This window comes from Hylobates moloch, unplaced genomic scaffold, assembly GCF_009828535.3.
Source record: "Hylobates moloch isolate HMO894 unplaced genomic scaffold, HMol_V3 SCAFFOLD_10, whole genome shotgun sequence".
Taxonomy (NCBI): domain Eukaryota; kingdom Metazoa; phylum Chordata; class Mammalia; order Primates; family Hylobatidae; genus Hylobates; species Hylobates moloch.
In genome coordinates, this window is record NW_026652285.1 from 72,724,953 (window position 1) to 72,749,296 (window position 24,344).

Here is a 24,344-nt window from a genome sequence, read left to right on the forward strand (position 1 = left end):
TAAATGGATGCTTAGTTTTACTTTTTATCTTTTTATTTTATTTATTTATTTTTTGAGACAGAGTCTCGCTCAGTTGCCAGGCTGGAGTGCAGTGGTGCGATCTTGGCTCACTGCAACCTCTGCCTGCTGGGTTCAAGTGATTCTCCTGCCTCAGCCTCCCGAGTAGCTGGGATTACAGGCATGCACCACCATGCCCAGCTAATGTTTGTATTTTTAGTAGAGATGGGGTTTCACCATGTTGGCCAGGATGGTCTCAATCTCCTGAGCTCATGATCCACCCAACTCGACCTCCTAAAGTGCTGGGATTACAGGCGTGAGCCACCACTCCTGGCCTTTATCTATTCTTTTAAGATTTGAGAAAAAACTTTGAGGTGAGGGATGGAACCAGGAGGCTGTCTGTGGAAGTGTTTCAGGAAGAGGGAAAGCCTGAGGCAGGACTGTCCCTGGTGTGTTAGAAAGAAAAGTGGAAGTGTTAGAAGTGGATGTGGTAGTTTCATGAAAAATTTTATGATAAACGTGAAAAATGCCTTTTCATGTGGTACTTTCCACGCCCAGATATTTATTTGGTATAACAGCTGAATGAATAGAGAAAACACTGGCCTCAGCCCCTCACTAGTTTTTTGATCTGGGGCTTTTAGATTTCCTTCATATTTAGTTTCTGTATTCATAATTTACAATTGATAGGGTTAGATGAGGCAAATGTGACTATACCCACACAGTAGGTGCAGAGTAAATGTAGTTAAATGTTTCGAATTTAGCATATTTACTAAAAAGTGATTTCTATTCATTTGAGTGCATGCTTCTGTGCTTTGGGCATCCTGACCTCTGCTACGCTTGCCAGTCTGCAAACAGCTGTAATCACTATAATCAGTAGTATCTGTGGCCTCTGGAGTCTAATATTTTCCTCCTTCGCTCATCGTTTCACTGAGCTGGACTTTACTTGAAATGGTAATTTAATCTTCTTTCTTTGTATGCCATTGAAAACAGTAGCGATTGTTTCCACAGTTGTTAGTCTTAGATGAAAGTGGTACCATCCCACTAAGGAGCACTGTCTTTTTCACACATTTGATCAAGGCATTTCCTGGTCGGGCTGCAATACCCACTATAAACAATACCACCTGTTAAACAAGTGATCACTTGTTTCTTATTGGACTGGTATGGTATTTTGCTATGTTGCTGACATTCTCTTCCATTAACCACCATTTCTATTTTATTGCCATCCCAGTTTTGCCCACTTTTATCCTTTAGGTCAGGGTGGGCAAAATTTTCCTGTAAAGGGCTAGGTGGTAAATATATAAGGCTTAGCAGGCCACATGTGGTCTTCACCATACCTAACCTTTTAGAAATGTGAAAACCATTTTTAGCTTCTGGGTGTGCAAAAACAGTCATTGCCTGGATTGACCCACTTCTGTAATTGCCAGGATTGATCCCTACTTTAAACCATCCATCTATATATATATGTATTTTTATATATATATATGGTAAAATGACAGCAAATAGTGCCTTTATTCCAGGTTGAGCTGTACTTTTTCCCCCCTTTTTGTTTCTTAATTCCTTTTATTTTTCATTACTTCTTCATTTTTTTCACCTTTGTGTTTTCCATCTGTGTTCTCCATGAATCAAGAAATCTGTTTTGCTTAGTGAAGGCTTTGTCTTTATCCCTTTCCTTAATTACTTAATTCATATCATTTAAAAATGTTTCCCATTCCTTGGGGGCATATTGAAAGGAAAGAAACACTTCCCTTTTTTGAATCATCCCTTTTATTACCTTTCTCTCATTTTCCTTTACTAATGGGAATTTACCAGAAAATCTAATGGGGCTGAGTGTGGTGGCTCACGCCTGTAATCCCAGCACTTTGGGAGGCCGAGGTGGGGGAATCACTTGAGGTCAGGAGTTGGAGACCAGCCTGGCCAACATGGCCAAACCCTGCCTCTACCAAAAATACAAAAATTAGCCAGGCATGATGGCATGCACCTGTAATCTTAGCTACTTGCGAGGCTGAGGCAGGCTTGGACCTGGGAGGAGGAGGTTGCAGCGAGCTGAGATCGTGCCACTGCACTCCAGCCTGAATGACAGAGTGAGACCGTATCTCAAAAAACAAAACTAAACTAAACTAACAACAACAAAAAAGAAAATCTGTTAACTTTACCAGATTGTTCTTCGAAGTTAATTTTGTCTTCTCCTTTGCCTGATTTGACCCTCTCTATTCTGCTACTCTTTTTCACGTTATTTCACTGCAGCTTACCTGTAGCCATGAGAATAATCATTCTCAAATACTGTTTTTATTATATTACTCCTTTAAAGACAAATATATATTTAGATTTGATATTTAATATAGTAATTTGGAATTTGGAGGGTATTTTAACAACCTTTTATTTTGATATATTAAAAAACAATATCTTCTGTGGAAATGAGCATGGGCTGTCTCAAATGTAGCAGTGTGTATATAGATCAGGCTATGTTTATTAGTGCTAGAAGTGTGTCATTTATTTCAAAAGTAAAACTAATGGTATGTGTATATCAAGACCCTATTGAGAGAATCTGAAATACTGTTCTTTAGTAGAAAAAAATAGGTTAAATCTTTGAAAGCCCATTTCTGGGGATAATATCTTGGAAGTTTTTATGCAGACCTTGCTTCATATTGTAGGGCTCAAAAATTTTTTTAAATGAAAGTGGTTATTGTATGACTTTTCCCCTTTATGCTAAGCCTTGAAGAAGAGGAACTGGGAACAAAAAAAAATGAGGAGAAATGTGGCCTTTCCTTGGAAAATTGAGCAGGGAGGTTCACAATTAATTTAATACCTCAAGTTTTGTTTAAGTAATGGGAAAAGTTTTTGTACATTTGTTTAATATAAAAAGCATTGTCACTAATTTTGGTAATGGGCAAGCCATGATCTTTGAGCCTCTGACCTTTTAGGATTACATTTCTTTTAAGTCTTCTGTTGATTATTAACTTTATTTCTGAGCTCATGCTGAGATTGTTAGTAAGAGAATGCTAAATCTAACCTCTTTTTCTTTTTTGGTAGTGTGATAAGATTGCGGTACCAGGGCTGAGCCTTAATTGTAATGTATATGAATCTACGCAAGATGATCATCAATCTGGCTTGGTATACATGACATAGGAAGTCAGGTCAGATGATAGTTGCAATTCTAGCTGGTTAACAACTTTCCTTAAAAGGTGTTCAGTAATGGATTAATTTTTCTAGAAACATTGAAGGTTGGTTTCTTAGCATATGACACATGGCTCTGTTTATCCTGTTCTAGTCAGTGCGTCTATTGATGACTTGTCAACATTATGAATATGTCAGTCTAGAAGAGATGTTAGATGGTAGAATTAGAGTCCAAAAGATTTCAGCATGCTGAGATAATCTAAAATTTGATTGAGATAAATGTGAAGTCCTAACCCTGGGTTTCAGACAGTAGTGGTGACATGTTTCGCAGGCCATACCTACAGAGGTGAGTATATTTACGAAGTTGAGTATGTGTCTAAAGTTTGATGTGGTTATCAGAAAAGTTAATGCAATCCTGCCTGCGTTATGTAAGCATAGTGTCCAGAACAGTTAAGGTAATAGCTTCTCTATACTATAGTCCTTGTTTTGTTCTTGGCCTCATATTATGAGATACTGAATTTGGAGGGTGATCAGGATGATACAACAAATGAGGAACCATTGAATTAACTTCAGGTGAAAACTTATATTCAATATAATGATTATCTTTGGATCTTTAAATGATATTTTGGGCTTATTACATGTAGATTCAGAGGCCAGAGTTAGAGTCAATGGGTGGAAATTAATTAGGATGCATGTTTGGGGCTCAGCCCAGGTAATAACTACTCACCCATGAGAGGTACTGCCTTGGTGAGATAGTAAGCTGTCTATCGCTACAAATGCTCTGGCAGGGGCAATATAACAATAAGGTCACAAATACTGCTGAGAGGAGCCCTGCACTGAGTGGAAGATTGGAATAGATGGCTTTCTAAAGTTCTTTTCAGCATGGCATTCTTTCAATATTTGTTTAGATACAGAGATATTATGACTAAATGTTTGTGCACATGTTTTCACCCATGCATAGTAGATTGTTGTTCTCTGCATTTGTCTGTGCCCCTCCCTTATCCAAAACTTTTACCTGAACTCACCTTCTGTGATTGGCTAACTTTATTTTCTTTGGTTCTTTCACTTCTTGTTTTCCAGAAATTAAATTTTTGGTACAATATATATTTTTTGACTTTAGTGAATATTCTTATGAATTAAAAATTTTTTTCTGTTGCCTTAATTTTTAAATTATAAAATATATTCAAAAGTGTATGAAAACTAAAATGTACACATTTGATTGAATGCGCAAAAATGAAACGAGCTTCTGTGAATCTACCTCCCAAGGCAAGAAACAGAATTTTTTTTTTTTTTTGAGACAGAGTCTCATGTTGCCAGGCTGGAGTACAGTGGTGCAGTCTCGGCTCACTGCAACCTCCGCCTCCCGGGTTCAAGTGATTCTCCTGCCTCAGCCTCCCGAGTAGCTGGGACTACAGGTGCCTGCCACCACGCCTGGCTAATTTTGTTTTTGTATTTTTGGTAGAGATGGGGTTTCACCATGTTGGCCAGGATGGTCTCCATCTCTTGACCTCGTGATCCACCCGCCTCAGCCTCCCAAAGTGTTGGGATTACAGGCGTGAGCCTCTGTGCCCGGCCAGAAACAGAATTTTAGCAGTACAGTCATCTGTTGGTATTTGGGGGGAATTGGTTCTGATACTCCCCTCAAATACCAAAATCTCAGGATGCTCAAAGCCCTGCAGTTGGCTCTGAGGATATGGAAGGCAGACTGTACTTCAGGGCCTCCCATGTCTCCCTCTAATTGCATCTTTCTGTCACCCACATGGTATACTGCATTTTGCAGAAATTATTCCCTTCCTTTCTTTATAGTTTATCACATATGATACATCCCTTAATAATCTATAATCTGACTTTTGATTGCTTTTGTATTTTGTATAAATGGAATCATGCTATATGCATTCTTCTTGATTTTCTCATGCACAGCATTATGTTTTTGAGATTGATTTATGTTGATGCACATAGCTGTAGTTAATTCAGTTTTACTGCTTGTTGAATTTGTTTGTTGCCTGTACCACATTCTTTTACAGTCCATTTTACTGTTGGACGTTTGGATTATTCCAGTCTTTTGTTTTCATGAATAATACTGCTGTGAATATTCTTACACATTTTCTGGTATACACGAGTAGGAGATATTCTTTTCTTCTTTTTTAGACAGAGTCTTGCTCTGTCGCCCAGGCTGGAGTGCAGTGGCTCAATCTCGGCTCATCGCAACCTCCACCTTCCAGGTTTAGATGATTTTCATGCCTCACAGCCTCCTGAGTAACTGGGATTACGGGTGCCTACCACCATGCCTGGCTAATTTTTGTATTTTTAGTAGAGACAGGGTTTCGTCAGTTGGCCAGGCTGGTCTTGAACTTCTGACTTCAAGTGATCCACCTGCCTCATCCTCCCAAAGTGCTGGGATTACAGGCATGAACCATTGAGCCTGGCCTGTGTGTAGGAGATTTACAAGGGCCTTGCCTTGTTGTGAACTTGTTGGGCATGTGCAAGTCTAGTTTTTCGTCAGAATGCCTGTTTTCCAAAGTTGCTGTCCCAGTAAGCTTTCCTACTGTGTCTGGAATTGGTGGGTTCTTGGTCTCGCTGACTTCAAGAATGAAGCCGCGGACCCTCGTGATGAGTGTTACAGTTCTTAAAGATGGTGTGTGCGGAGTTTGTTCCTTCAGATGTTCAGCTGTGTCTGGAGTTTATTCCTTCTGGTGAGTTCATAGTCTTGCTGACTTCAGGAGTGAAGCTGCAGACCTCTGCAGTGAGTGTTACAGCTCTTAAAGGCGGTGCGTGTGGAGTTGTTTGTTCCTTCCGGTGGGTTCGTGGTCTTGCTGGCTTCAGGAGTGAAGCTGCAGACCTTCATGGTGAGTGTTACAGCTCATAAAGGCGGCATGGACCCAAAGAGTGAGCAGCAACAAGATTTATTGCGAAGAGCGAAAGAACAAAGCTTCCACAGCATGGAAGGGGACCCGAGCCGGTTGCTGCTGCTGGCTCGGGCATCCTGCTTTTATTCCCTTATCTGACTCCACCCACATCCTGCTGATTGGTCCATTTTACAGAGCGCTGATTGGTCCATTTTGACAGAGTGCTGATTGCTGCATTTACAAACCTTTAGCTAGACACAGAGTGCTGATTGGTGCATTTACAATCCTTTAGCTAGACACAAAAGTTCTCCAAGTCCCCACCCGACCTTTAGCTAGACACAAAAGTTCTCCAAGTCCCTACCAGATTAGCTAGACACAGAGCACTGATTGGTGCATTTACAAACCTCTAGCTAGACACACAGTGCTGATTGGTGCGTTTAGAATCCTTTGGCCAGACAGAAAAGTTCTCCAAGTCCCCACCCAACCCAGAAGCCCAGCCGGCTTCACCTCTCAATGGCACTTGCCGCGGGACCTTGCGGCACCTAGCCTGTGCACTCCAGCAGCCCAGAGGGAGCTTGTACCCTGATCAAGCCCAGCAGGTGCCGGCCGGCCATGCTGAGTGCCTGCCTGTGCCTCCCCCCCACACCTCCCTGCAAGCAGAGGGAGCCGGCTCCAGCCTCAGCCAGCCCCAGAGAGGGGCCCCCACAGCGCAGCGGCAGGCTGAAGAGCTCCTCAAGTAGGGCCAGAGTGGATGCCGAGGCTGAGGAGGTGCTGAGAACAAGCGAGGGCTGCTAGCACATTGTCACCTCTCACTACCAGCAGAGGATGAGAATTCCCTTAGCTCCTCATCCTTGTCAGTACTTGGGTTTTGTCCTTGTTTTTGACTTTTGCCCATTTCGTGAGTGTGAATGGTATCTCATTGTGATTTTAATTTTAATTTTTCTGATTCTTAATGAGGTTGAATATCTTTTCACATATGTTGTTCTTATATGTTTCCTCTTTTATTTCTATTTATTTCTTTGCACCCCTTTCCCATTGATCACATATATTATTTAAAAAATTGATTTGTATTTATGTATTCTGGATACTACTTATTGTTGATTATGTGGGCTATGATTATCTTTTTGTTTGTAACTTGTCTCATATTTTCTTTATGGGTCATTGTTTATTTCAAATTCCTCAGTCTTATGTTTGATCTCCTAAATCTTTATAGTTTTTGACTTTCACATTTAGGTCTTCAATTCATTATGAATTAAGGAAATCATCAAGCAGAAAAGGAGAAAAATGACGGACCCCTCCCCATTTATTCATCTTCAAAAGTCTAATTCTGTTACATCTTTTCTTCCATCCTTACCTTTTTTTGGGAAGTATTTAAAGCAAATCCCAGCATCAAGTCACCTTACCTGTTAAGATTTCAGTTTTGCTGATATTTTTTCTGCTTGGTATATGAGTTGCTGAGGGAGGTGTGTTAAAACCTATCATGGTGGATTTGGCAATTTCTTTTTTTTTTTCTTTCTTTCTTTCTTTTTTTTTTTTTTGAGATGGAGTCTTGCACTGTTGCCCAGGCTGGAGTGCAGTGGCGCTATCTTGGCTCACTGCAACCTCTGCCTCATGAGTTTGAGTGATTCTCTTGCCTCAGCCTCCCAAGTAGCTGGGATTACAGGTGCCTGCCACCACACCCAACTAATTTTTTGTGTTTTCAGTAGAGATGGGGTTTCACTATGTTGGCCAGGTGGGTCTCAAACTCCTCACCTCGTGATCTGCCTGCCTCAGCCTCCTGGAGTGCTGGGATTACAGGTGTGAGCCACCACACCTGGCTGGATTTGGCAATTTCTTATTGTGGTTATATCAGTTTTCACTTTATAGATTTTGAGACTATCTTAAAATGTTTAGAATTATATTATCCTGCTGAATAAAATATTTTTATTATTATAAAGGGATTTTCTTTAATTCCTATAATATTTTTTGACCTAAAATCTTTTATATCTGATACTAAATATAACCATACGAGGTTTCTTCTATACCCAGGGTGATGTATCTCTTTCACTCGCCTATTATTTTCAACTTTTGGTATCATCGTTTTAACATGTATCTTACAAGCAACATATAGCTGGCTTTTGTATTTTTATACAGCCAACTACCTTTGTTATTTAATTGGAAAAGGTAGTCAACTTAAATATATTGTGAATACTGATATATTTTAACTTTTTTCTTATTTTATACTTTTGTCTTGCTTTTCCTTTTTCTTTTTCCTTTCTTGCCTTCTTTTGGATTTTTTTTTCTCTAGTAGTTTTGAAGTTACGGATTTTCCTTCTTGTAATGGTAACCTCAGCAATTTTAACGTGCATATTCAGCTTATCACAATCTAAATTTCCTTAATATCACTGTTCTCCTTAAACACTTGAATTTCAGTTCCTCCAAACTTGTGTGCTATTGTTATCATCATGTATTTTAATTTCCAGCTTAAAAAAATTTAACCACACAAAGCACTGTTGTTCTTATATTACTCATGTATTTAGACCTTTGTTCTTCATTCGTATTTGCATCTCAGGCTTTCCTTAAAGGATCATTTTTCTATTGCCTTTAGAATTTCCTTTACTGACAGTCAGCAGGTGACAAATTTTGTAAGTTTTTACTCCTTCCAAGTTACTTTTATTTTACCCTTATTCTCAAAAGATTTGTCTTAAATAGAATTCTATTCTGCCTTAGCACTTAGCAGGTACTATTTCACTTTTAGCTATAAACAATTTGGCTTCAGTATTGCTTTTGAAAAGTCAGTTTTCCCTCTTATTCTTACTTCGCTGAAGGTACTCTTTCTCTTCTTTCTGGCTGCTTTTAAAATACTCTTTTTCTCGTTATAAAATTCCACTATGATATTTCAGTATGTGGATCCATTTTTAGTAATCCTGTTTGGGATTCATTGGGCTTCTTGGATATTTAGATGAGTATCTTTTTTAGTTTTAGAAAGTTTGAAGAGAAGTTGCTGAGAATATTTTCCTGCCTCATTTTCTTAACTCCTGGAATGCTACTCAGATTTTTGTTAGATCTTCTGACTCTTCCATGTCTCTCTCTCTCTCTCTCTTTTTTTTTTGAGACGGCGTTTCACTCCTGTTGCCCAGGCTGGAGAGCAGTGGCGTGATCTTGGCTCAGCGCAACCTCCGCCTCCTGGCTTCAAGTGATTCTCCTGCCTCAGCCTCCCGAGTAGCTGGGATTGCAGGCATGTGCCACCATGCCTGGCTAATTTTGTATTTTTAGTAGAGACGGGGTGTCTCCATGTTGGTCAGGCTGGTCACGAACTCCTGACCTCAGGTGATTCGCCCGCCTTGGCCTCCCAAAGTGCTGGGATTATAAGGGTGCACCACTGCGCCCAGCCCATGTCTGTTTTTTAAATATGCACCATGTCTTTGACTCTTTGCTGTGGTCTGGTTAATTTCCTCTGACCTGTCTTCTAATTCACTAATTTTCCTTTAGCTTCTCTAATCTGCTGTTAAATTTGCCCACTGCATTTCTTATATCTAGTAATATATTGTTTATTTCTGGAAGTTCTGTTTGGTTCTTTTAAAAATCGATTTGTTCTCCTCATGGTGTTTTATCTCTTTGTTGTGGATATGTGACTGAATGTGTCTCTGTGGGCTGAGCTGCATATTTTTCTCAGAATTGTATCTGTGGAAGATCATTTAGGTCTAGGATGAAGTTGAGTTTCTCCAGAGAAGATTGCATCTGCTTCTGTCATTTGCCTCCAGCAGGGGTGTCCAATCATTTGACTTCCCTGGGCCACGTTGGAAGAAGATAATAATTGTCTTGGGCTGCACATAAAATAAATTAACACTAACAATAGCTGATGAGCTAAACACACACACACACACACACACACACACACACACACCCCTCATAATGTTTTAAGAAAGTTTATTAATTTGTGTTGGGCTGCATTCAAAGCCATCCTGGGCTGTGGGTTGGACAAGCTTGGCCTAGAGCCTCTTCTTGTCCTTGACCCCTTAAAATTAATTCTGGGTTTGAGATTTTTCAAAACAACCAAGTAGTATTTTAAGTTGTAATTATCTGTCTGAGGGCTGGTTTGTGGCTTTGAGTTCTCAGGGGAGCTGGTTTTCTTTTCGTTTTTCAAAGTTATGGGTCAGTGCAACCTTTTTAATTTTTTAAATAGTCCCTTTGGAATATGACAGCTCATTTCCAGTTTACCTTCATGCTGATATGTATATATGTATATGTATACGTATACGTATATGTATATGTATAAAGATCTAACTTTTTTAGGGTCTCCAGACTCCCTACCTTAGGTGGGTCAGTGTTCTTTGTCTCCTGTTCCCAGAGGCCACCTTAGGTGGATCAGTGTTATTTGTCTCCTATTCCCAGAGGCCTTGTATTAGTCTGTTTTCATGCTGCTGATAAAGACATACTAGACACTGGGCAATTTGCAAAAGAAAGGGTTTAATTGGATTGACAGTTCCATGTGGCTGGGGAGGCCTCACAATCATGGCAGAAGGCAAAGAGGACCAAGTCACATCTTACATGGATGGTGGCAGGCAAAGAGAGACCTTGTGCAGAGGAACTCCTATTTTTAAAACCATCAGATCTTGTGAGACTCATTCACTATCACGAGAACAGCACAGGAAAGACCTACCCCCGTAATTTAGTCACCTCCTACTGGGTTCCTCCCATGACACGTGGGAATTGTGGGAGTTACGGTTTAAGATGAGATTTGGGTGGGGACACAGCCAAACTACATCATTCCCCTGCTTGCCCCTTCCAAAACTCATGTCCTCACATTTCAAAACCAATCATGCCTTCCCACCAGTCACCCAAAGTCTTAACTCATTTCAGCATTAACTCAAAAGTCCACAGTCCAACATCTCATCTGAGACAAGGCAAGTCCTTTCTGCCTATAAGCCTGTAAAATCAAAAGCGAGTTAGTTACTTCCTAGATACAAAGGGGGTACAGGCATTGGGTAAGTACAACCATTCCAAATGGCAGAAATTGGCTGAAACAAAGGGGCTATAGGCCCCATGCAGGGCAGTCAAATCTTAAAGCTCTAAAATGATCTCCTTTGACTCCACATCTTGTATCTGGGTCATGCCGATGCAAAAGGTGGGTTCCCATGGTCTTGGACAGCTCCACCTCTGTGGCTCTGCAGGGTACAGGTGGCTCTGCAGGGTACAGCCTCTGTCTTGGCTGCTTTCATGGGCTGGCATTGAGTGTCTGTGGCTTTTCCAGATGCACAGTGCAAGCTGTCAGTGGATCTGTCATTCTGGGGTCTGGATGACAGTGGCCCTCTCCTCACAGCTCCACTAGGCAGTGCCTCAGTAGAGACTCTGTGTGGGGGCTCTGACCCCACATTTCCCTTCCATGCTGCCCTAGCAGAGGTTCTCCATGAGGGCCCCACCCCTGCAGCAAACTTCTGCCTGGGCATCCAGGCATTTCCATACATCCTCTGAAATCTAGGTGGAGGTTCCCAAACCCCAGTTCTTGACTTCTCTGTACCTGCAGGCTTAACACCATGTGGAAGCTGACAAAGCTTGGGGCTTGCACCATCTGAAGCCACAGCCCAAGCTCTACATTGGTCCCTTTCAGCCACAGCTGGAGCAGCTGAGATGCAGGGCACCAAGTCCCCAAGTCTGCTGCACAGAGCACGGGGATCCTGGGCCCTACCCAGGAAACCATGTTTTCCTCCTACAATGGGAGGGGCTGCCGTGAAGACCTCTGACATGTCCTGGAGACATTTTCCCCATTGTTTTGGGGATTAACATTTGGCTGCTTGTAACTTATGCAGATTTCTGCAGCTAGCTTGAATTTCTTCTCGAAAAATGGGATTTTCTTTTCTATCACATTGTCAGCTACACATTTTCTGAACTTTTATGTTTTGCTTCCCTTATAAAACTGAATGCATTTAATAGCACCCAAGTCACCTCTTGAATGCTTTGCTGTGTAGATATTTCTTCCGCCAGATATCCTAAATTATCTCTGTTAAGTTCAAAGTTCTACAGATCTCTAGGGCAGGTGCAAAATGCCACCAATCTCTTTGCTAAAACATAACAAGAGTCACTTTGCTCCAGTTCCCAACAAGTTCCTCATTTCCATCTGTGATCACCTCAGCATGGACTTTATTGTGTGTGCCACTATCAGCATTTTGGTCAAAGCCATTCACCCAGTCTCTAGGAGGTTCCAAACTTTCCCTCATTTTCCTGTCTTCTGAGCCCTCCAAACTGTTCCAACTCCTGCCTGTTACCCAGTTCCAAAGTCACTTCCACATTTTTGGGTATCTTTTCAGCAGCACCCCACCCTACTGGTACCAGTTTATTGTATTAATCTGTTTTCACACTGCTGATAAAGATATACCCGGGACTGGGCAAAAGAAAGAGATTTAACCGGACTCACAGTTCCACATGGCTGGGGAGGCCTCACAATCATGGCAGAAGGCAAGGAGGAGCAAATCACATCTTATGTGGATGGTAGCAGGCAAAAAGAGTGCTTGTGCAGACAAACTCCCATTTTAAAAACCATCAGATCTCATGACACTCATTCACTATCACGAGAACAGCACAGGAAAGACCTGCCCCCATAATTCAATCACCCCCCACCAGGTTCCTCCCATGACACACGGGAATTGCGGGAGTTACTATTCAAGTTGAAATTTGGGTTAAGGACACAGCCAAACCACATCAGGCCTGCAAAGCCAAAAAATTGATAATTGAATTTACGCAGTTTGACAAATGCCTTCAAAGTGAAAATCAGCTTTAGAGAGCTCAATTGACCTTTCTCTGTGCCTGTGTACCTGTAACTTATGTCCTAAATATTCCTGACTTTCTTACCAGCTTGTGAATGTATTTAAGAGAATGTTTTAAAATATTAGTCTGGTATTTTTTGTTGTTTTTATCAGAAAGGTTAATAAAGGTTCCTAGTCCTCTGTGTTGCTGTAAACAGGAGAGTCTCTGTACTTTTATTTTTGTTTCTCTATTCCTAACTAGATTTTACCATTCTTTAGGGGAGTAATCTTGCTTTGGACTTCTTTTGCCTTCTCTGTAGTACAACACTCAGTGTTCAGTGGATACTCAGTTACATAGGTAGACATGTAGCTAGAAAACACTTTTGAGGGTTTCCATTTTACATATTTCATATCTATTATATTTTTTAACCTTCCCAGTTATTTGGTAAGGTAGGTTATTTATTTATTTAAGACAGGGTCTCACTCTGTCCCCCAGGCTGGAGCACAGTGGTGCAATTATGGCTTACTGAGGCCTCAATCTCCTGGGCTTAAGTGATCCTCCTGCCTCAGCCTCCCAAATAGTGGAGACCACAGGTACACACCACTGTGCCTGGCTAAGTTTTTTATTTTCTGTAGAGATGGGGTCTTGCTTTGTTTCCTAGGGTGGTCTCAAACTCCTGGGCTCAAGTGATTCTCCTGCCTTGGCCTCCTGAACTGTTGGGATTACAGTCATGAGCCATCATGCCTGGCCATTATTATTACCTCCATTTTACTGATCAGTAAACTAAGACTTAGAGGAAGAATTTGGACACAAATCTGGTAATAAGTAGGGGTAGAATTTAGATTCGTGACTATTGACTCATAATTCTGTGTCCTTTACACTGTGCCGTTTTGCTTTTTAATTAATGTTATTGATATTTGACATCTCCTGATTACTTTATCTAGATAGGAAAATTCTAGAGAAACCACTGGATTCATAATATCTTGATGAAATTATCTCTAAATCCTCACCTAAAAATTTTTTTAGGTATTTGCTTTGCTTAAACTTTCATCAATGACTTAAAACAATATATTGACTTCTGTTACAGAAAGCAGAAGAAAGAATTGGTCTTTTTTGCTGTTGCAACATTGTGAAATATTTTTATTGTAAAATATAGGTAATTTTTGTCTTTTCCAACAGGTGTGTATGTAATATAGATTGCAGTGGATACAGTTTTAATCCTGTGTGTGCTTCTGATGGGAGTTCCTATAACAATCCCTGTTTTGTTCGAGAAGCATCTTGTATAAAGCAAGAACAAATTGATATAAGGCATCTTGGCCATTGCACAGGTAAAATCCATTTTATTTATTCAGAGGCCCATCTTTACTATAGTATAAATATAATCTTACTTGTACATTTGGTAGTGTTTCAAATTTGTAAAATGAGAAATCCTCGAAGCTTTATTTTATTACTTTGTATTTCAGGTTTTTTATTACTAATTTAGTTTTTTTCATTTATTTTCATCTTCTCAAGACATAAACCATGCTTCTTGGTTTTTTATTTAGTTAGTTCTTGGTTGCTAGCTGATCCTAACATGGAATTATAATTATTATTTATAGTTCTAATATCATCTCAAATTTGGAATGATTATAGCTGTTTAAGAGTTAGATAACTTATTTTAATTTCAGTAAAACTATGTTATTGCCATATATTTGTTAAACCTCTTTTTATAGAGCATAATAGTTTACTTTGTTTTCTCATTATCTGTATCATTTTCCCTGTACATATTATGTATGATTACAGATTTTGGTGTGAAGTTAGAGAATGTAAGGAAAAATTATTGCCTTTAGCTTAAAATTCTTTTTGCTCTTCTTGCTTTTTGTTATAGCTTAGAAACCATGATACCATATAAGAAGGAGTTTTTGTTTTCCACCCCTACTAGAAATATTCAGTCTCTGAAGCCAGAGGTTCCCAGTTTTCTTTCCTCAGTAATATTCAGATGAGCTGGGAAGATGGATTATTTCCTTGGTCACATATGTGGGCCAGGCACGCTCTCACGGACTAGGATTGTATATCTTTCTTGCTTACTGGTTCCCTTCTTCCTCCCTCTTTAGACTTATTAAAGGGATATTATGTTTTTATCTGAGCTAAAGGGAAAAGGTTGTAAGCCAAAATTTGGTACATTATATTGGTAACAAATTATTTGTGACACACTACACAATTGATTGCAGTACCTCTGGTCTAAACTACCAAAGAATACCCAAGAAGCTCATCAGACAATTTTTAGGTAGGAGTTGAGTGTGGGCATGATAGAGGACACCATCTGCTGACAGGGATCCCTTCTGGGTAGATGTCCCACTTAGCCTTGATCTTGAAGAAGTATGGTCCCCCCACCCCAATGGGGTGGCATTTAGAGCTTGAGTGGGAAGACTAGCTTAGAGAAGGACTATGTTCTCTGAGGAAAAGATGCATATTTGAATGATAACTCTTTGGAATTTCAAGTTCAGAACACCTGGTCAGTGTATTAGTTCATTCTCACGTTGCTATAAAGAATTACCTGAGACTGGGTAATTTATAAAGAAAAGAGGTATAATTGGCTTACAGTTCCACAGGCTATACAGGAAGCATGGCTGAGGGCCTCAGGAAACACAATCATGGTGGATGGCAAAAAGGAATTAGGCACATCTTACATGGCCGGAAAAGGAGGAAGAGAGAGCAAAGGGAGGTGCCATGCACTTTTGTAAACAACTAGATCTTGTGAGAACTCACTCACTATTATGAGAACAGTGAGGGGGAAATCTACCCCTATGATCCAGTCACCTTCCACAAGGCCCCTTTTCCAACACTGGGGATTACAATTAGACATGAGATTTGGGCGGGGACACGGAACCAAACCATATCAGTCAAGCTTGAGAGTTTAATTAAAATGCATCCTTTGGAGTGATTGGGCCTTAAGTTTTGTCTTAGTCCCCTCTGTAATTTTTCACCCACAAATCTAACTATGTCTTTCCTTTGCCTCCCCCACTAGTATTGGGAAGCTTGTGCTTCTAAACACGTGGCTATGGCTCATTTATGGTCTTCCCAGTCCAGGTGCAGTTCTCAAATCAGGGGTCATTTTTTATAGTAAGCGTTTCATAACACAGCTGAGATTCCCCATTTATCTTAATCTGATGTTTCCAGGGTAACAGTGGTAGGAGAAGGTAAATCTTGAGACAGTTGTCTTTTAGAGAAAGAAAAGGTTAACCCTTTATTCTCAGAGTAGGTGTTGTTTTAGTTTGCATAGGAAAGAGTTTTTAAAGGAGGCGACATCGGAGCTAAAGTATAGATGAAATTGGCTATTCATCATGCAAAGAGCACTTATACCTAGGATGCCTTGAGGCCTAAGACAGAAATGACATAATTCATTTAGAGAATGATAGACAACGTGAGCAGGATAAGGGGGCAGAGGTTAAGAACTTGGAATAATTTGGAATTATTGGGAGTATCATGATATGACTTAACCATTGTTTATATCTTAATTTGAAAACCGTTTTCTCTTACAGATACAGATGACACTAGTTTGTTGGGAAAGAAAGATGATGGACTACAATATCGACCAGATGTGAAAGGTACTGAATCATGCATCTCCAAATTTTGGCCAGCTATGGAAATACGGTCACTAGCTGTCCTTATTAGTTCTGTTTCCATTATAACAATACCTCTTACTTTGCTCTCTATAGTAATATACGTAACGCAGTTAATTATTAGTATTAATAGTAACAGAAACAGCTGAAGTTCATGTCATTTTATAAGGTAATCTCCTATGTGCTTTCTTTGATTAAAGTTTGTATTGAGATAATTTTAGATGTACATGCACTTGTAAGAAGTTATACAGAAAGATCTCTCAATATGTTTTATAAAAATCCTCTTTACTCCTCTGGAATCTCCTGTTAACACTTGCCCGATTCCCAGGTCTTTGAATGTTGTTCCTTTTGCCTGAAACTCTTTATTCCCTTTCCTGATTAATTCCTTCTTATCCTTTTAATCTTAGCTTGGAAATCATTTTATTTTGGGAAATATCCCTTGACTCTTAAGTCTACATTAGATGCCTTTCCTGTATACTCCCCTCTCTGAACACTTAGCCCACTCTATTATAACTGTCTTTTTATTCATCTGTAACCTCCTGTAGGCTGTGAGTTCTGTGAGGAGAGGAGAACCTGTCTGTCATGTTCACTCTGTATCCCTAACCATAGCCGAATATCTGGCACATAAGTAGGTACTCTGTGCTTGTCTAAAGAGTGGATGTAGCTCAAAGAAGCAGTAGGGTTTATTTACACAAGGTCTTATGTAGTAAAGATCAGAGCAGAGGCTGGATTCCAGGTCCCTTGACTTCAAGGCCACTGCTCTTCTTGCTGTTTTCACATCCATTATTTTGTTTGATTCTTATAACTGCTCTGATAGGTAAGGACCAATGGGAAGATTGAGGATCAATGAGGTTGTATCTGGTTAACTGAAACAGGTCTATATCTTTGGCCTTCTATGCCAGAACCTCTATATAATTGCTGAATCACAAGTGCATCATCTATCCATTTGTTTGGTTATACCATTAAAAGATATGTGATCTATCTTTTATACCTAACTTCTAAACAATATGTAAAATGGGAGAGATAATAGTACCTGTTTCATAGAGTTTCATAAAAACTAAATGAGATAATACATATTAAGTACTTCGAACAGTGTCAGATATACTTGTAAGTGTTCAACAAATTATAGCTGTTATCATTGAGTAATTTGTTACTTCTCTTACTTGAATCATATCAAACCTGAGTTAGTTATAACCCATGAGCTCCTGAAATATGTCTCCTATGTTGAAACAAAATGCTGTATTTAAAACGGAAAATTTCCTGTATTCTCGTAGGAGACAAAATAGGTCAGCTTCAGTTTTATTCACTATATTGATAGTACTTGACTAGAATAGGAAGGCCGTTTTTCAGTATTTGGAAGCTTATACTTAGGGCAGTTTGGGGAATTGTGTGTTCCGAAGCACTTGTGTGCCATTGATAATGGATAATTTAGAGCCTAGGCCACTTTTGAGATACTGAAAATCTTTTACACATAAGAATTGATCTCTAATTTAAATGAAATTATCATAGTTAGTAGATATAATTTATTATGTACCTAATTTAGACTGGTCATTTTACTGTTTGTAGTTAGAAAGATATCTAAAATATATGCATCTTTAAAGATCTTGTGATACAGTAAATGCAGATAACCAACTTCTAACAAAGTAGAAATTGATTATTGCTATAAGTGTAGTACAGTTTAAAAGTGCAATGGGAATTCAGAAAAGTCGAGATTAATCTTTGGTGGGGAACAGTGAGAATCTGTGAAATGTCATGGAAGAAGTGGAACTTGAGTGAACCATGAAGGATGAACAGGAGTCAGAAGGATATCTAAGGAGGATAGGAGAGCATGAGCATAGATACGCACACAACGTTGTGACAGGATGTGTCGTAGAAAGGTAAGGAATCCTTTGGGCTGGAGAATAGGAAGCTTAAGAGGTAGAAGTAGAAGGCAAGGCTAGAAAGATAGCTTGGGGCCAGATTGTGTAGAGTGTTGAATGCTATGCTACTCTAGGGAATTTAGACTTTATTTGTGGGCAGTGGGGAATCATTAATATATTTGAAAAAAGCAAGGCTACAAAGTTAACCATTTGAAAGAATGATACCTGGCAGGAATATTGTGCATATTGTATACGTTGGAATGGAGGCAGGGATATCAGTTAGGTAAAGTCAAAAGGAATAGACATCTTCTTAGATATGAGAGACAGAGAGTTAAAAATGACTTAAGACTTCAAGCTCAGATGACTTAGATGATGAATTCTGTTCACAGAACTAAGGATATTAGGTAGGTAAAGGTGTTTGGAATAAAGTAAGGGAGGAGTTGATGGTGGAGATGATTGATTGTATTTTAGAGTTTGAGGTGCTTGTGGAACTCATCCAGGTCACTTTGTTCAGTATAAATTTGTGAGTCAGTCTTTGGATATAGAGATGATAACTGAAGCCACAAGACTGAGTGAGAGAGAGTATTGTCTGTTATAGTAGCTACTGGCCACATGTAGCTATTTAAATTTAAATTAAAATGAAATCAGCTTGGACAACATGGTGAGACCTTGTCTCTAAGCAAGATTAACCTGTGATGGTGGTATGCAATGTGGTCCCAGCTGCTCGGGAGGCTGACGTGGGAGGATGGCTAGAGCCCAGGAGGTTGAGGCTGCAGTGAACTGAGATTGCACCACTACACTTAAGCCTGGGCGACAAAGCAAGACGCTGTTTTGAAAAAAAAAAAAAAAAAAATTTAAAGCGTACTAGCCCTATTTCAGATGTTCAATAGCCAGATATGACCAGTGACTACCATATGGGACAGCACAGATATAGAACATTTTCAGAGTTGAAGAAAGTTCTGTTAGATGCACTATTATTTAGAAAGGAGAGAAGGCCCAACTTTGGATGAAGCAGAAAGGACTGAGAGGAAGAAAATCAAGAAGAGTACACAGAAGCTACGAGGGAAAGGATGCCCAGTAGCTTAAAAAACTGCAGAAAGGTATGAGAAGACAAGGACTAAACTATGCTTGAATTTGAAGACAAGGGGATCACTGACAATCTTGGACCAAGTTTCTTCCATGAAGGATGAAAGATGAAACCCAAATTGTAGAAGTGTTCTCATAGGAAATAGAGGTTAAAAGGTAACTCTGTTTTTATTGTTTATTTATTTATTTTTACCTCATTTGCTTTTATTTATTTATTTTTTGTTGTCACAGCATTTATAGGAGGCCCTTAGTAAATATCCACGTCTGCAACACACAGCCAAGATTGGGTAGGTAAGGCAGTGATCTGGGGATGGAGGCTACAAAATGAAAAGCAGGAACACAGCACCAGCAAGAAGCTGGAAAGATTGGAAGATAGTGCTCAGTAAGAAATGTCTTTTAAAACTCAGCTCTTAGAGAAGAGTGTTTGTGAAATGGAGCATTTGTACGTCTAGAATAGCTGCTGAATTAGAGCTTTTCTTGGGCTGTTGGAAAACTTGTGGTAAATATTGAAATTGGAGTGTTAGAAGCTCTGTTGTAGATATTGAAGTCATAAAGGATATGATTGAGCATGAGTTGTATAGGAGATGGGTATGTGACATTTAGAAAACATGTATCTATGATATATAAACAGAATAGTATAATAAACCTCTTATACCCAGTGCCCACCTTCAACAGTTGTCAGCATTGTCATTCTTTGTCTGTATACTTCCACCCATGTGATTATCATTATTCTCATTTTATGGTTTTTAAAGGTGTAATTTATAGCACTGAAATGCGCAAATCTTGACCAATGAATATACTTCACATATACCACATCTTATAATCGATACCATTTCCACCTGCACAGGAGGTTTCTTTGTGGTATATGACATTTTAATGTGACCACTTTGATTCAAAGATATGCTCATACAGCCTATAATCTAACTATACCACCCTTTTTATTATTATGAAGATATTCTCACTTTGTTCCTGAGCTCCACCTTGTCCCAACCCCCACCCCATCTTTGGTCTCATCCTTGAGCCTCATTAGTCTCTCCTCCTGCTGCTGGCCAGGGATACCTGAGATAGCGAGATATTGATATCATTTCCATTACTGGTGACTGTTTAGATATTTCAGTCCAGCTCTTTTGATATGTCCTTTTAAAAACGATTTTGACAGATATGCCTCATCAAAAGGAAAGACTGTGAGCCAAGTGCTAAGATCAATGAAGGAAATCAGAGAATGTCATGGAGCTTGGTGGAGAGTCATGCAGAAGATGATTAGCAGGCTCCTAAGAGAGGAAGGTGCTGGGGAGCTGAGAGTGGAATGCTGGGCTGGAAGTGACAGTGGCGAGCACATCAGGGGAAAAGGGAAGGAAGGGAATCTAGGAAGTAATGTGGTCTTGGTACATCAGGAAGATGAAAGGAGTGTTTTCTAAGGGAGTAGTTGAGGTAGATGAACTTATTCATGTTAGAAAAGGTGTTTCTCTGGGCACAGTGGGCAGGCTAGGAAAGGAGGAATCAGGGCTGGTGTGGAGGACAACGGGGTTTAGAATTGGGAGAGGGGGAGGCATTGGAGTGTGGGTAGGAGTTTGTATAGTGGAAGATAATTCCTTAATGGAGTCCAAGCAGACTGTGGTTAGGGAAGGATGTGTGGAGGGATATGTTAGTGATGAAGGCTGGGGGGTGCAGGGTAGTATAGGGGAAGCAAGACAGAATATTTTGAATTTTTTAACTGTAGAGATTTATAGAAATAATGAGCCCTAGGGTTACTGATGCAGTGTTGATATAGTCGTGGCCTCAGCGGTTTTACCTTCCAGGTACATATCTCCATTGCTAATAGCAACTCCCCATGCTTTATTTTGGTTGTACACTGTTGGACCAGGACAGATAGCCAGTGGAACAAGCCTTTGCAGATAAGCCATCTGGTACTGGGTTTTTTCATAACATCATCCCTTAGAACCACAACTATCCTTTGTATTTGAAAACACTGCAGCTGGTGGTGGATTTGTTTCTGAATGCCTCTGTGGGTGAAAGGAGCCATTTGGTGACCAAGTATACTTTTTGTATTGTACACACACACACACACACACACACACACACACACACACACATTGTTCAGAGACTAGCAGTTGCAGTTGTTGTTCTTGGAGCCTGTCACCACTTGGCTAAGGGCTTGTTTAGGCAGGATCATTCTGTACTCACTTCTTACTGTGTGCAGGTGACATCTCTGCTGTTGTTTCTGAAACCATGTCATGTTACATCTTTTGAGCCTTTTTATCTTTCCTTTTTGAAGTTGGCTAATTTACTTGACCTGGAGAGCAGGTGCTTGGCCATTCTGCTTTTTATCTGTTTCCTACACATCTCCTAGGATAGCTTGGTAGCTTGGAGAAATAATACTGTAATGGCTAAGAGCTTGCCCTCTGGAGTCAGACTTGGTCTATGCCTAATAGCTGTGTGTCTTGATTTCTCTGAGCCTCAAAGATCACATCTGTAATTAGGGACAGTAATATCTACTACCTAAGTTCACTATGAATATTAAACACTGTGTTACTGAGTTCATTATCAGTGTTATTATGGTTATTTTTAATACTTTTGTTTCCTAGTTTCATGTTCAGTAACCTGGCTGTGCTCAACAGTCTCACCATTGGTGAGTTAGTTATCTGTCTTGCTCTTTAATGTTATGGTTCGTAAGTGACATCAGTAGGATATTCTTTCATTTAATAGTTATTAATTGAGCACCCTACTATGTGCCAGGTGCTTTCACATATTTATGTTATTTAGTCCTCATAACAACCAAGTTTATCCTCATTTTGCAGATGAACAAGCTGAAACTGCAGGAGTTTCGCGCATATATAGAATGGCAGAACAGCGACTGGAATTCAGACTTTCTGACCCTAAGTGCTGCTCCTTCCCTTTGTACCATGATTCTAGAATTCTTTTCTACTTCCTTGCTTTCTTAATTACCTTCAGATATTTAATCCCCTCTGAGCTATTACTTTGGTGAACGTTAACACTTGTTCTCGAGCCTGGATCTTTTTTCAAGCACTGGTTTCACATATTCAGTTGCCTGGTGGGTCCTTGTCCTTATTTGTTTGTTTTGCCATTGCTTCAAACTTCTGGAACTACCATAGTGCGTGGAACATAATAGATGCTTAAAAAATACTCTTTGAATGACTGGAGATCTAAACTTGACCTCAGCTTACTACATTCTCTCTACGGAACCCCCATCATTAGGCTCATATTTGGAGTCATTTTTATATAATTCTGGATTACAAGCATCTTCAATAAAGAGGACAGTTTTGTTCTACTAAACTCTTAAATGTACGGGGTTAGTGCTGGGTACCACTCTTCAAGATAGTTGTAAATTGTTTGAATAGGGGTGGGACTGGGGAAATCTGAGCTTAAAAATAAAAGATTGGTTAATAGAGGGGAGAGGGTAAACAGATGTGGGGAAGTCTATACCAAGTTGAAGCGAGGTTTCATTCAAGATAAAGAAAATCTGATGGTATTAGAATAAACTGTATTATGACTTCTGGAAGTGTTCAAGTAGACATAGGCTCTGAGGGTTATAAAACTAAAGAGATTCCTTTATCAAACCAGATGGCCTCCAAGGACCCTTCCAGATCTGAGTTTCTGAGCTCATTCACTTTCCAAAACATCTTCAAACCATTTTTATTTTTTCTGTGTGTCTAGTATCTACTCCTACTGCTGAGATTTAGCTTAGCTTTTTGTTGCCACAAGTTTGGATTATGTACTAACCTTCTTTAATTTTTTGAGACACAGTCTTGCTCTGTCATCTAGGCTGGAGTGCACTGGTGCGATCTCAGCTCACTGCAACCTTCCACCTCCTGGGTTCAAGCGATTCTTGTGCCTCAGCCTCCCAAGTAGCTTGGCTTACAGGTGTGCACCACCATTCCCAGTTAATGGATTATGTACTAACCTTTTAATTGGTCACCTGATATATATATATATATAGTCTTCCTAGTTCCCCTGCCCCATTATCTTGTATGCTGGTATCCAATTAATTATTTTAATATCTTTATTGAGATGCCATTTACGTGCCATTAAGTTCACCTGTTTAAAGTGTGCAATTCAATGGTTTTTAGTATATTTACAGAGTTGTAAAAGTGTTATCATAATCTAATTTTAGAACATTTTCTGCACCCCTAAAAGAACCTCCACACCCATTGTTAGTCAGTCATTCCCCATTCGCTTAACCGCCAGCTCTAGGCAACTATTCTCAACTAATTTTCATGTAAAACCCGGCTTTCCTTGTGCTGCTCTTCAAAAGGCCTTTAGTGTCTTCCTTGTCCATATGATGAAGAAAACATGTCTCACCTAGAATTCAAATTTTTCCATAATCTAGTTTCAGCCACCTTTTCCAACTTTGACATATACCGTTCCCCAGTCTGAATGTATCACTCTACCTAGGTTGCTACTGTTTATTCTTGAGAATGCCATGGGCATTATACCTTCCCTTTGGTTTCCACCATTCCTCTGTCTAAATCTATTTATGCTTTGAGTCTTAACTTGAGTCCTACCCTATCAATAAATCCTTTAGCCTACAGTGAGTTCTCCTTTCAATTTGAACTTCCATAGCACCCAGTGTTATAAAACCATCTTTTGTCGTTTAATTGTAAACTGCCACATGGGACCCCTTCCTCTGGTGTTATTCAGCTTTTCATGTGTATATGCTGATTTTCTAAATTGACTATAAGCTTTTTGAGGGCAAGGACCATGCATTTTTTTTTTTTTTAAATATCCTCTGTAGCTTAGCTGAGCATGTAGCTATGCCCAGAAATAGTATGCACGTTTAATGGGATGAATAAAGTTGGCATTGCGTGGAATATTAGACTCTGTGAATTTGGACGTTGGCACAGGTTTCAAAGCCTTATTAGACATGTTCATGTTTTATATAGCTTCACTTTGCCTATAGCTTGATACCACATTCTTTCATTAATTCATTCAGTATATGTTTATTGGTGCCATACTTTTTCTATTAATTTCCCAAAACCTTGTTTTTAATTTGGTTAACTTTCTCTGACCGCTTTCACCTAGCTGAGTTCTCTGATAGCTTTCAGCTCTGCATTATTCTTGAAATTCCTTGCTGTTTAAAGAACTTCCTTATGGTAGAT

The 24,344-nt window shown here is 39.6% G+C and overlaps 1 protein-coding gene across 2 annotated transcripts in view; it reads left to right on the top strand.

Moving 5' to 3' along the window:
* The window catches only part of TMEFF1 (transmembrane protein with EGF like and two follistatin like domains 1), a 114,117-nt gene that overhangs the window by 56,061 nt on the left and 33,712 nt on the right, over positions 1 to 24,344 (top strand). For both annotated transcript variants that reach the window (XR_004249900.2, XM_032164686.2), the window contains exons 6-7: positions 13,860 to 14,008; positions 16,202 to 16,267. Coding sequence is in view for 1 of the 2 variants with exons in the window: in XM_032164686.2 (XP_032020577.1) it covers positions 13,860 to 14,008; positions 16,202 to 16,267 (215 nt within the window). In the remaining variant the exon portion in view is untranslated. The remainder of the gene's footprint in view (positions 1 to 13,859; positions 14,009 to 16,201; positions 16,268 to 24,344) is intronic.